Source organism: Gopherus flavomarginatus, chromosome 12 (assembly GCF_025201925.1).
Source record: "Gopherus flavomarginatus isolate rGopFla2 chromosome 12, rGopFla2.mat.asm, whole genome shotgun sequence".
NCBI lineage: Eukaryota > Metazoa > Chordata > Testudines > Testudinidae > Gopherus > Gopherus flavomarginatus.
The window spans coordinates 7,329,622-7,342,365 of record NC_066628.1 but is presented as its reverse complement, the minus strand read 5'-3'; the positions used below and the strand labels follow the sequence as shown (position 1 = coordinate 7,342,365).

At 51.1% G+C, this 12,744-nt stretch overlaps 1 protein-coding gene across 14 annotated transcripts in view; it reads left to right on the top strand.

Annotated features, from left to right (window-relative positions):
- Window positions 1-12,744, top strand: part of LOC127033295 (zinc finger protein RFP-like) — a 59,335-nt gene that overhangs the window by 19,615 nt on the left and 26,976 nt on the right. For 2 of the 14 annotated variants that reach the window (XM_050921246.1, XM_050921259.1), the window contains one exon: window positions 8,657-9,251. The exons of 3 other annotated variants lie outside the window; for them this stretch is intronic. In XM_050921246.1, the coding sequence (XP_050777203.1) occupies window positions 8,657-9,034 (378 nt within the window). In that variant the 3' untranslated portion in view covers window positions 9,035-9,251. 9 more of the 14 variants (XM_050921249.1, XM_050921250.1, XM_050921261.1 and 6 more) reach the window with 9 other exon arrangements.

Below are 12,744 nucleotides of genomic sequence, written 5' to 3'. Positions count from 1 at the left end.
GTCACCCTGTCTTTACCCCACCACCATTTTTTCCAGCGTGCCACCCGCCTGCATCATTCTGCATGAAGGTGACACCCCAGCCCCGCCCCCACTCTCACGGGTGTCCTCCTGCAGCCTCAGTCTCCTCCTCTCCCTTTTGCACCAGACAAAGCCACGTCCAGTGCTTGATGTCTACCGGACAGGGATAGTGCTCCACAAAACTGGACTGTGCACCTTCAAACCAGACGAATGGCCTCCTAATGTCTCACGAGTTTTGCCCTGGTGCTTAGACCAGCTCTGCCCAACCAGTGCAGCCCCAGGGCTTCAGGGCTGAAATCCCAGCCCATATTTAAATCCTGGTGGCTTCTGACATTTGTATCAATTGGTTTGTTAAACTTTCAAAAAACAGGTTTATTGATTCACCCCCATGTGACTCCAGTGCCCTCTTATGCTCTGTACCATTAATCAGTTCACAAATACCAGTAAAGCTTGGGTATAATTAAGATCTCTTGCTAATTCCTAAAAACACTGAACCAGAGCTGGTAACGAGTCTGAAGGTGACACGCTCCTAGTTTCCATAAATGAGGTTTCATCTCATAGACTCATAGACTCATAGGTCAGAAGGGACCAATCTGATCATCTAGTCTGACCTCCTGCACAAGGCAGGCCACAGAACCCCACCCATCCAATTTTATAACAACCCTTATCCCAGGACCGAGTTATTGAAATCCTCAAAAATGGTTTGAAGACCTCAAGCTGCAGAGAAACCACCAGCAAGCGACCCGTGCCCCACGCTGCGGGGGAAGGCGAAAAACCTCCAGGGCACCTGCCAATCCGCCCTGGAGGAAAATTCCTTCCCGACCCCAAATATGGCGATCAGCTAAACCCTGAGCATGTGGGCAAGAGTCACCAGCCAGCACCCAAGAAGGAATTCTCCGCAGCAACTCAGTACCCATCCCATCCAACATCTCCCCGCAGACCATTGAGCAGACCTGTCTGGTGGTAATTCAAGATCAATTGCCCAAATTAACGATCCTATCATAACATCCCCTCCATATACTTATCAAGCTTTGTCTTAAAGCCAGGAAAGTCTTTTGCCCCTACTACTTCCCTCGGAAGGCTATTCCAGAACTTCACTCCCCTAATGGTCAGAAACCTTCGTCTAATTTCAAGTCTAAACTTCCTAATATCCAGTTTATACCCATTCGTCCTCGTGCCTACATTAGTACTAAACTTAAATAATTCCTCTCCCTCCCTAACGTTAACCCCCTTGATATATTTATATAGAGCGAGCATATCCCCCCCTCAGCCTTCTTTTGGCCAGGCTAAACAAGCCAAGCTCTTTGAGTCTCCTTTCATAAGGCAGTTTTTTCCATTCCTCGGATCATCCTTGTAGCCCGTCTCTGAACCTGTTCCAGTTTGAATTCATCCTTCTTGAACATGGGACACCAGAACTGCACACAGTATTCCAGATGGGGTCTCACCAACGTCTTATATAACGGTACTAACACATCCTTATCCTTGCAGGAAATACCCCGCCTGATGCATCCCAAAATCGCATTTGCTTTTTTAACAGCCGTATCACATTGGCGACTCATAGTCATCCTGCTATCAACCAGTACCCCAAGGTCCTTCTCCTCCTCCGTCGCTTCCAACTGATGCGCCCCCAACGTATATCCAAAATTCTTATTATTAATTCCTAAATGCATGACCTTGCACTTCTCACTATTGTATTTCATCCTATTTCTATTACTCCAGTTTACAAGGTGGTTCAGATCTTTCAGAATAGTATCCCTGTCCTTCTCCGTGTTAGCAATACCCCCCAGCTTTGTGTCATCCGCACACTTTATTAGCACATTCCCGCTCTTTGCACCATCTCCTTGGTGGTCCTGATGTCACAAAGTGATTAGAACCACAGTCATCTTGGGTTTGGGGTGTAAAAACACCCACTTCCAAGCACCTCTCAACTATCCAGATGAAACTTCCCAAATCATTTCTGTTTCTTCAGGAAAGAATCCAGGCCCATTTGAAAACTCTGAGGGAAGAGAGAGAAAAGCTGCTGGGATTGAAAGCGACTGGAGAGGGGAACTGCCAAGAATATCTGGTAGGTGCCTGTTGTTATGAACCAGAAGGGACTGGCAGTGGGAGGTCTGATTGGAGGCAGACTCCTGTGTGGCCTAGGTGAACATGGGCTTGTGTGTGTTTTTCCATGACCATGGATTTCTGGGTTTGATTCATGTGTAGACAAGCCCTAAGCTTCCATTACAGTTGATGAGTAGCCCTTGTGGCTTGTCTGAATTCACATAAATATCTCCATGAAGTGCTTGTCCACTGTGTCTAGACATTTTGTGCATTTTTAAAACATTTGTTTCTTTTAACGCCCCTGGCATCTCTGTCAGTGTAGTACTGAGTCTTGCCTCCTGCTGCTCTGGGTCTGAATTTGCACAGACCATAAATAACAGAAGATGCTGACCATAACTGACAGAGAAACACCCCTTTCAGAGGGATAGAGGGGCCAAAAGAGAAGGTGTGAGAGAATCCCCTGCCTAGTACCCACAAGGTAGAGTCTAATGTCAGAAATTTGAGGATTTTCAAAGAAAATCACCCTCCTGCACACTCAGCTCTCCATGAAAGAACCCCGGGCTCCATCCATGTCCCTGACCAGCCCTTGCCCTATTTCATACAGAAACAAACACAAACCGAGAGGCAGAAGATTGTGTCTGAATTTCAGCAACTGCAGCAGTTCCTGGAGGAACAAGAGCGACTCCTGCTGGCCCAGCTGGAGAAGCTGGACGAGGAGATTGTGAGGATCCAGAATGAAAATGTCAGTAAACTCTCCAAGCAGATTTCCCATCTGAGTGAGCTGATCAGTGAGATGGAGGGGAAGTGTCAGAAGCCAGCAAGTGAATTCCTGCAGGTGAGACTGAATGAGAAACATAGGTGGGTGGTCCAGACAGCCAGCTCTCCCTGTCAGTGCCACCCACTCTCAGCCCTGCCGATCAACTCCTCCCCCTATTTCCAGCACCATCTGCCTGCTACAATCAGCTGTTCCACTGTGTGCAGGAGATGCTGGGAGGGAGAGGGAGGAGCGGGGAAGGAGTGTGCTCATGTTAGGATTCCCTCCCCACTTTGAACTCTGGGGTACAGATGTGGGGACCAACATGAAAGACCCCCTCATCTTAGATTCCATCAGCTTAGGTTAAAAACTGCCCCAAGGCACAAATTCCTTTCCTTGTCCTTGGACGGTATTGCTGCCACCACCAAGTGATTTAAACAAAAATTCAGAGATGGGTCACTTGGAATCCCTATCCCCCCAAAATATTCCCCCAAGCGCCTTCACCCCCGTTCCTGGGGAGGCTTGAGAATAATATACCAACCAATTACCTTTAATGTAAGTACAGACCAGACCTTTATCTTTAGGACACTAAAATCAATCAGGTTCTTTAAAGAAGTACTTTATTATAAAGAAAAAAGTACAAGAATCACACCTGCAAAATCAGGATAGAAGGTAACTTTACTGGGTAATAAAAAGATTTCAAACACAGAGGATTCCCCTCTGGACTCAGCTTCACAGTTACAAAAACAGGAATAAAACTACCTCTTAGCATAGGGACAATTCACAAGCTAAAACAAGAAATAACCTAATGCATTTCCTTGCCTTAGTTAGAATTTTTATAATCTTAGATGGATCATTTCAGGTAGGTTTTCAGGAGATGTTGTACCTGCTTGGTCTATCTCGCCATCAGGCGAGGGAACAAACAAACAGAGCCCAAACAAAACCTCCCCCAACACACCAGATTTGAAAGTAGCTTCTTTCCTTATTGGTCCTTCTGGTCAGGAGCCAACCATGTTATTTGAGCTTCTTAACCTCTTACAGGTAAAGCGATTCAGTACAGCTGCAGGGAGGTATTTTATGTTACTCTTTTCTTTCTATTTATGGCAGCTCACAAGAGGAGGTGAGGAAGAGACAGGGTGGGGGTTGAGTGGGAGTGGGAAGAGTTGGGCTGGGGTGTGGCACTGGGGAAAGGTTTGGAGTAGGGGTGGAGCATGGGGTTGAGCAGCCGCAGGGACAATTGGAAACCGGCACCCATCATTAGAAACATGCCAAACCCCCACAGAGAGGGGAGCGGGCTGCTGAATCATAAGCACTGGAGTCCAGCAGTCGAAGATCTCAGTGTAACTCGGCGTGTGCATTGCTGGCATCTGAGTGAGTATTATTCTTAGCAGAGACACAGGGATATGAAAGATGGAAAAGCCCCATTAGCTCAGAGAATCAATGGCCCTGGGGCCAGGGCAGGGTCTCTTCCCCCATACTTCCTAAATCCCTTCCCTGGAATCCCCTGTATGTGTGTGTCAGAGGGGACTGAAATTCTTTTGTCTCTCTCTCCTCTAGGATGTCAGAACCACCTTGAGCAGGTACGTGGCTCCCTCGCACTCCACAATGCTGGGAAAGAGCTTGATGATGAGGGTAGCACCGCATCTCCCCAGGGCTCTACAGCAAAATGTGTGGGCAGATCACATGTTGGATACAAATCTCTCTGATCAACTTCATCCTGGGGTGCTAACTCTTTTACAGAAGACTCTGGAATTCTCCAGTCAGTGGGAAAGACTGACCTCAAGTAGTTCCCAGAGATTTCACCTCCCTGGGGGCCGGCTGCCTCAGGATTGTGGGGATGGAATATGGCCTGTCACTGCTGGGTACTGGTCACTATTCAGCACAGGGCAGTAGTTTTCAAGAGTCTTTCCCCATCTGAGGGCTGTTTGGAGACCTGTGTGGAATGAACTGGGAAGGAGGGAGTTGGTGTCTCAGTCTAGTTCCTAGAGGCAGATTTCTACAGGACTTCACCTGGGAACCTCCTGACTCTCAGAGCAGGAAGGGCAAGGAGCGAATTGGCCATGGAGACTCAATTAGCCTTTTGTCCCCAGAGCTGATCTCTCCAGACCTTTGAAGGGAAGGCTGCTTGGCCATAGGTTGTGTTGCATCTGCTCTGAGGCTGGGAGAAGTTGAGGAATTCTAACTCCAGGCCCATTAGAGCAGCGACTCACTAGCCAGAACTTATAATGAGTCACACAGTGAAATATAAATCACCTGAAATTGTTTCTCTCCAGGTGTGAGAAGGGGAAGTTCCAGCAGCCAGAGGAGATTTCTCCTGAACTGGAAGAGGGAGTCAGAGGTTTCTCCCAGAAAAGGATTGTGCTATTGGAGATTCTGGGGAAGTTCAAAGGTACCTAGAAGGGATCTAAGAATGGAAATTGGGATGAGCCTCTGAGAAGAGAATGGTGCTGATCAATTGGTTTACACTTAGATGATGCTGTTAAAGTCTTTGAGCCATTTCTTTCTTTAGGGCCAGAAGAGACCATCTTGATCATCCAGTCTGACCACCTGCACATTGCAGGCCACAGAATCTCACCCACCCACTCCTGCAATTGACCCCTAACCTCCGGCCAAGATACTGAAGTCCTTAAATCATGATTTTAAAACTTCAAGTGTAACAGGTTGAGCACTCAGCAGTGCGGCATCTCCTGCTGGTCAGTCTGGGAATTAGCTTTCCAGCTCCAGAACACCCACTGCTGGCCAATGTCTCTCCTGCCTCAGGCCCCTCCATGTCCCTCCTGGACCCTAGTTGCTCCTTACCTTGGGGTTCTCCCCACAGCACTAACCCCACAGTCTGGGTCTCCTCTCCCAGGGGAGTCCCAACCCTCTATATGCACCTTGCCTCAGCCAGTCATCTAGCCCACTTTCTCTGGGGCAGCCTGCAGTCCACAATGTCCACTCATCATTAGCAAAGGGGTTGGACCTACTGCCTTTCTAGCCCTAGTACCATTCCTGGCCCTTAACAAGGCTTCAGCCTGGGGACTTGCCAGGCCAGAGCTCCCCAGCTCTGCCTGCCCCACCCCAGCCCTGCTCTGTGTAAGGTACCCTGTGCTCTGCTCCCAAGCAGCACTGCAGTGAGACTCTTGCCTGCCTAGCTCCCAGCCCTTTGATCAGGGCCAGCTGTGGCCTAATTGGGTGTGGCCCCAGCTGTGGCTGCCTCCCCGGTCAGCTGACCTCAGCTGCTTTTCACCTTTTACCTCCTTTTATCCCAGGAGGTGGGTAACTGCCCCACTACACAAGTACAGAGAATACACCATTCACTCTAGTTTAAAACTTCAACTGACTCGTGCTGCACATTGCAGAGGAAGGAAGGAAAAAAATCCCCAGGCTCTCATCAATCCGACTTGGGGGGAAATCCCTTTCCCATCCCAGATATGGTGGTCAGTTGAATACCAAGCATTTTGGCAAGACCCAGCAGCCAGACACGTGGCAAAGATTTCTCTATAGCTTAGAGCCCTCCCCGTCTACTGCCCCATCACCAGCCATGAGGCACATTTCTCAAAGGCGGATCCAGCCAATCACTGAGCTCTGGTCCCGTTTGCAGCTAGTTTGGGCCAAATGGGCTTTAGGGAAGGAGAAAGCCCCTCCCCCATGATCAGGGATTCCTCCAGCACAGGGGTCTCTGGTGCCTCCTCCTCAGCAGTTGCAGGCACAAGGCGTGTTCCTGAGAGGGCTAGGAATGGGGTGAGGTTGAGTGGAAGAGAGAGGGTGGACGAGGGATAGAGGGCCATGGGCCATGTACAGCTGGGCCTCAGACACTCTGCACAGTGGCTAAAACACACGGGGGCCAGTGTCCTAGGGATGTAACTCTGGCTGGCTTCAGAACTTCCTCTGCCTGTGCCAAGGTCGGCACCGGCCTCTGCAGCCACTGAACAGCAGAGTCAGAAATGGCCCCTCCCCTCTCTCCTTTTCCCGGTACAGGGGGGAATTGAGCCAACCCTCCCTCACCTCAATTTCCACCTTGATGAAATAATTTTACTATTATTTCTATTTCTGCCTATGGAGGATGGGGCCCCGTCGTGCTGCTCTCTGTAGAGACGTTGAGTAAACAGACCCAACAGCTCACAATTAGAGCCAGGATTTAGGAAAGTCTCAGCATCCCGTTAGTGTCAAAGGGACCACAGTGGGTAAAGTTACTTTTATGCCAAAGTCTTTGCAGACTCTGGGTCTAGGTTACGACAAAAGGCAGTAAATGAATGAGACAAACCAACTGGAGTCTGAAGAGAGGGGGAGATGAGGAGGGAAAAGTAAATCTCTTACAGACTGTGTGTCCTGGGATAGTTATGAGGCTGTAAGGCTGCTGGCTCCATTGCTGAGAGATGCCTGATTGAGAGGGGAAATAGGTTTCAGACCTTTTTATATTAAATACCTGAGTGCGTCTCTGGGCCTCTCTGTCTGTTTCTCTGCCATAATTATAAAACAGTTTCAGAGTGGGGATGCTCTTATGAATATGAAAGTCTGAAATCTCACCTCTCTTCTCCTTTCTCCCCCAAGACACTCTGCCGTCTGAACTGGAGAGAAAAAGGGGAGAATCATTTGGAGCATACAGACAGGGTGAGTCTGCAGGGGAAGATTGCCTTTATATGATATTGCCTTTCTCTGTGTAAAGCAGCCCCTGCCCATGGCAGCAATTTCTCCCTGGTGCTGGCATCTCTCAGTGGCCCCACCCCTGCTCCTCTTTCCCTGAATCGGGACACCATCCAGGGACTGCACTGGGGAGCCCTGGATCCTCCACCTGCCTAGGTGGTGCACCCCAAGGAGTGGAGACATGGGCCAGCAGCTACTCTCAGAGCCCCCCAGACCCATTTCCAGGGCATATGGAGTATCAGGGCCTCTCCATAGTGGGCAAGTCTTCCAGCCTGGAAGCAGGCAGGGCCTCAGTCAGGGCCATGGAATGGGTGGGGACACAAAAACAGTCCTGACACCAGCCTTCGTGCTGAGTTCATGCCCACGCTGATGAACAGAAACACTCTTAACTGAGTTTCCCAAAGAGAGCTCTCTGCCACATCCCTCTGCTTCACCCCGGTGCAGGGGGTCTCCCCATCGCTCTTCTCCAACATCCTCCCTCTCCCATTGGAGCTGTTCCCTGCTTCCTGGATTGAGGAGATGCTCTTCCTCTGATGCTGGCAGCTCCTCCCCTCTCTCTGGGCTGTGGTTGGTTCTATCTCACCCAATGCCGCCTCCTACTCTCTGGTCTTAAGTGGCTATTCCCCATTGCTGCACCTTCTTCTCTGTTCCCTGGCCTGGGAGTGGAGGCTGCCTTAGGGGTGGGAGCTTCCCTCTGGGGTTTAAAGCTGGAACCTGCCACTTCTGCTCGCTCAATAAAAGCTTCTGACGCCTTCCTGGCTGTGTCTGTGCTGCTGGGAATGGGGCAGCACCAGCAGCGGGATGTGGGAGCTGAAGCCTCTGTGATAAATGAGAAACTAATCAAGTGGGACCCATTACAAAGACTGCAGAGCCACAGTGACGTCTCTGCTCAGTCTCAGGTGTCCAGGACAGAGGCAGCTCCCTGGGATCCAGGCCTGTCCTAGCCAGAAGGAGGCTCCTGGGGAGCGTGAGAAATGGTCCCAGGCTCCCCCAGAGCTGAGCCCTGCCCCTAACGCTCTGATTCTCTCTCCAGTGAATGTGACTCTGGATCCAGACACAGCTCATCGCGAACTCATCCTGTCGGGCGATCAAAAAAGTGTGAGATGGCAACACACATGGCTGCGACTACTCAGCAACCCTGAGAGATTTGACACTGAGCTCTGTGTGCTGGGCTGTGAGGGATTCACCTCGGGGAGACATTGCTGGGAGGTGGAGGTGGGGGCCGGGCAATACTGGGCTGTGGGGGTGGCCAGAGAGTCTGTGAGGAGGAAGGGAGGGATCAGCCGTAGCCCTGACAGGGGGATCTGGGCTGTGGGGTGGTGCTGGGGGGGTCAGTTCCAGTCTCTCACATCCCCTGTGACCCCCCTGCCCCTGAGACGGGTCCCCAGCAGGATCCGGGTTTGTCTGGACTGTGACCGGGGGCAGGTGACATTTATCGATGCTGGTGACGAGGCCCCGATCTTCACTTTCCCGCCGGGCTCCGTCCCTGGGGGGAGAATCCGACCCTGGTTCTGGGTGGGGCCGGGACACCCGGCTCAGCCTGTGTCCCTGAGACACACAGCAGAGAGGGGAACAGGAATTCAGTCTCTCTAGCCATGCACAGCCCAGTCTTTATGACCTTGGAGGACTCGCATCTACCCAGCCTCTGGCTCCTCATCTCTAGGGCCCCTGTAAGCACCTCCCCCGCCCTCTCTGCAGCCCCAGGGATGGGAGAGGGAAGAACCCCTGAAGCTGCAGGAGGGGCCCTGAGGGGCAGAGATAGGGGCTGGGCAGGGGGTAGCACTAACAGCCGGGCAGGGGACAGGCGGAGGTGGAGGTGGCAGGGTAACAGAAGGAATCAATCAGGGTTTGGGGGGTTGGGGAGAAGCAGCAGCAGCAGCAGCCAGGAGCATTTTGTACACATCTGTGTCCTTAGATCTCACTGGGGTTTCCAGCCCAGGATCAGCTCAAGGGGAAGGGATAAGATCAGGGAGAGAAGAGAGCAGCCGAGGGGGATGTTCTGTGACAGGGAAACGAGACACAGGGAAATAAAGAGGGATGGGAAGTGAGGCTAGAACAATAATGAATAGAAAAGGACAGTAGGAAAGGAAAGGGAACATGAGCGGGACGAGGAGATTTATTACGTTACTGAAAGTGAGACTGTAACTCGTTAATTGCCTATATTAATCCCTGGCCACTGGTGCTATTTTAGTGCCATTAAGAAAACTGTTCTCAGTAACTGGGGATCTCCTGGCTATGCTGTGGTTATTAAAGCTCCTTCTCAGCTCCTTTTACTTTGCTACTTTCCAGCAACTTACTGTAAATGAAACATTACAAACAATTCTTCTTTGTTCCACTTTCCTGTCCCAGCTGCAAGGAATATTGAGCCTCTGGGAAGAGAGTTTGGATTTTACTATGTGGTGTGTCTCTCTCCAGCCTGTACTCTGCCTCTGTCCTGTGCACACCCGTGTCAATCAGGAATTGCTCAGCTGTGCTCTGCGGAGAGGTGACTGGTTGCACAGGGTGCGATCCATGCAGGGACTCGGGTGTTGCAATGCTGAGTGTCACAGTGAGCAGTTTTTAGGGAGCGAGAAAATCACAGGAACAGCAGCACTGTGACCTTCAGAGCTGAGTCAGGGGCCTAAACTCCCTAGACAATGCCAGGGCTACACAGGCACCTTGCAATGTGATTCACAAAAGCCACCTCAGTAGGTGGGGAGCCAAGTAAGCTAGCCAATGGGAGATGCCGACAAGGGGGGAAGGGGTGTCCTAAGTCACACCCCTCTCACGGATAGGTGCCTAAATCTGGGCTGCAGAAGGTGTCTGTCTCTGCTTAGCAATCTGCAAACAGGAACCCACCCTCTGACGTCCGGGGCCTCCAGTCACGGTAGCTGCCAGTGCCTGGTAGTGATGGTGGTGGCTGGGAGCCCCAGGCCCTTTGAAATCGCCCCAGCAGGCTGCAGGGCTTGTAGGTACACGTGCTGGATGGGTGCAGTGGCACATTAGGGGAGGGAAAAGTCCTCATCCCTGGCAGGAGCCGCATCAGCCAGGGGTGGGGAGAAGCAGCCCTGGACTGTGGTAGCTGGGCGGGGGGTTGGGCAGGGTGGGTAGGAGAAGCCCTGGACTCTGGCAGGAACCATGTAGGGTGGAGTAGGGGGCAAAAAGATGTGGGGCTGAAGCCCCAACAGCTGAGTGCCTCTCCTTCCCATGCCCCCTGCACAGAGCTAGCTCTTACTCTCAGGCTGTGGAGAAATTCAGCCCATATCTGCTCACCTTGGTATCTCCATTTCCCCCATCACCACACAGCTATGAAGGGAGTCAGCATTAGCCCCATGTGGCAGGTGGGATCTAGGGTACACAGAGGTGAAGTGACTTTGCCAAGACTAAGCAGGGAGTCAGTGGCAGAGCAGAGAACCAAACGCAGCACACCTGAGCCCCAGGGCTGTGTCTTAACCACTGGGCCACCCTTCCTACTCAAGAAGGGGGAACCTCCTCCTCTGCTTTGAGTGGGTGGGTGGGAGCGGGCACTAGACAGAGCCACTAGGAGATGGGGAGCAGAGAGATATGAGAAAATGGACATGGGTGGGAAGCAAGAAGGGGGAAACATCAGGAAGGGGAGCAAGGACTTAGAAAAGACACAAGAGCAAGGGAAAGAGGCAGGGAGAGCGATAGGAAGGGAGAGGGGAAAAACTCCCCACTGCTTGTGTCTCCCATCCACCTTCTTCCCGCAGCCGTCAGTGGCCCTCAGCTCCCAAACAAGCCCTAAGCAGGGGTTAAGCACAGAGACTGGGGTGTTACTGAAGATAGCTTATAGCTCACTGTAATGATTTTAATACACTGTAATTCATGATAATGTAATGCTGTAGTTCATTGCTATTTTAATAATGACATTGCTGTGATACCAGTGATAGACACGCATTCAATAACTGGAGTATGAAAGAAGTGTATAAATATGCTGAATTGTCAGTTCTGGGGCCAGACTGAGCCCCCCCAGACATACACATCTCACCCTTAAGGCAGGAGGGGGCAGAAAGGAGTGAGCAGTGGGTAGGAGGAGGCTGTCAGGGGAGGGGAATTGGGGGAGGGGGAAGAGCAGGGGCAGGAAGCAGTGGAGTGGGGTGAAGTGGTGGCTTGGCCTCGGGGAAGGAGGAGGAGCCGGGATGGGGCATCCACCGGCACAACCAAAAGTCAGCACCTGTGGCACGTGGGGTGGTACTAGTGGCAGGAGTGAAGGCAGGCGGGTGGGCACGTGGAAGCCGTGGCCATGGCGGAAGAGCGCGCCCAGCAGCGCAGTTGAGTGGGGGCCCTGAGTGCAGCCTAGCACAGGCGCAGCACCACACAAATGTCAGGCAGACGGAGTCTACCTGGGCGCAGCTTGTGCATGTGGGCACCAGTGGGGGCCCATTATATGTTCTGCCCAGGGGCCCGGAATTGCTGTTTGCAGGCCTGGGGGACTCTGCTCATGTCCTGCTTGGGGCCCACAGCCCAGCTCTGTGTCCGTTTCCCCTTTCTGTTCACTGTGCTGTGTTAGATCAACGATGACACTCATTTAGGGGGATTCCCTTGGGTAACTGAGAGAGATTTATGGTCTGAATTCTCACTGGCACAGCGCTGCCAACCCCAGGCATTTCAAAATCTGAAATCAGGCCAGCCCCCAAAATCATGAGATTTAAGAATAATAAATAGTAAATATTAGTATTATTTTATTTGCCTTTTGGTTTCTCAGAGCTTTAGACTGCACTCAGGGCCCCCATATTGGGGGAGAGGGTGGAGAGAAGGGTACATTTTACCAAGGCCCGGAGACCCTGGCGGCCCAGCCCAGCCTGCAACCCCCATTACCATGTGTGGGAGGAGGCCTGAGTTACAAGTTTGTACTGGGCCCAAAAAAATTATGCTTGAGCCCTGACTGCACTGGGGAGAAATTTTTATGTTTTTTTCTGCAACAACGAGAGCTAGATACGTCCTTTGTTTAGAAAACAAAAGCCCAGAGTCTCACCTTCTCACATGCTTCCAGGAGCTGGGGTTTCATCAAACACACCAAATATTGTAAAACTCATGATAAAATCATAAAGTTGGTGATGCTGCAGCTCCTTTCCACTGAGCCAAAGCAGCAGTAGTGTAAACAAGAATTGTGTCTTGAAAACACTGATTCCAACTTAACCAAGCTTTTAGCCTGAGAGTTTATTATCACAAGGCTTGGAAGAATGAGCTTTTATTCATAAATGTTGGCAACCCTGGTTTTTGCTGTCTACACACAGACCAATGAATAAAATATTTCAATTGATAATAAATGATAATTGGAGATAAGCAAAGTAAGAGCAAGG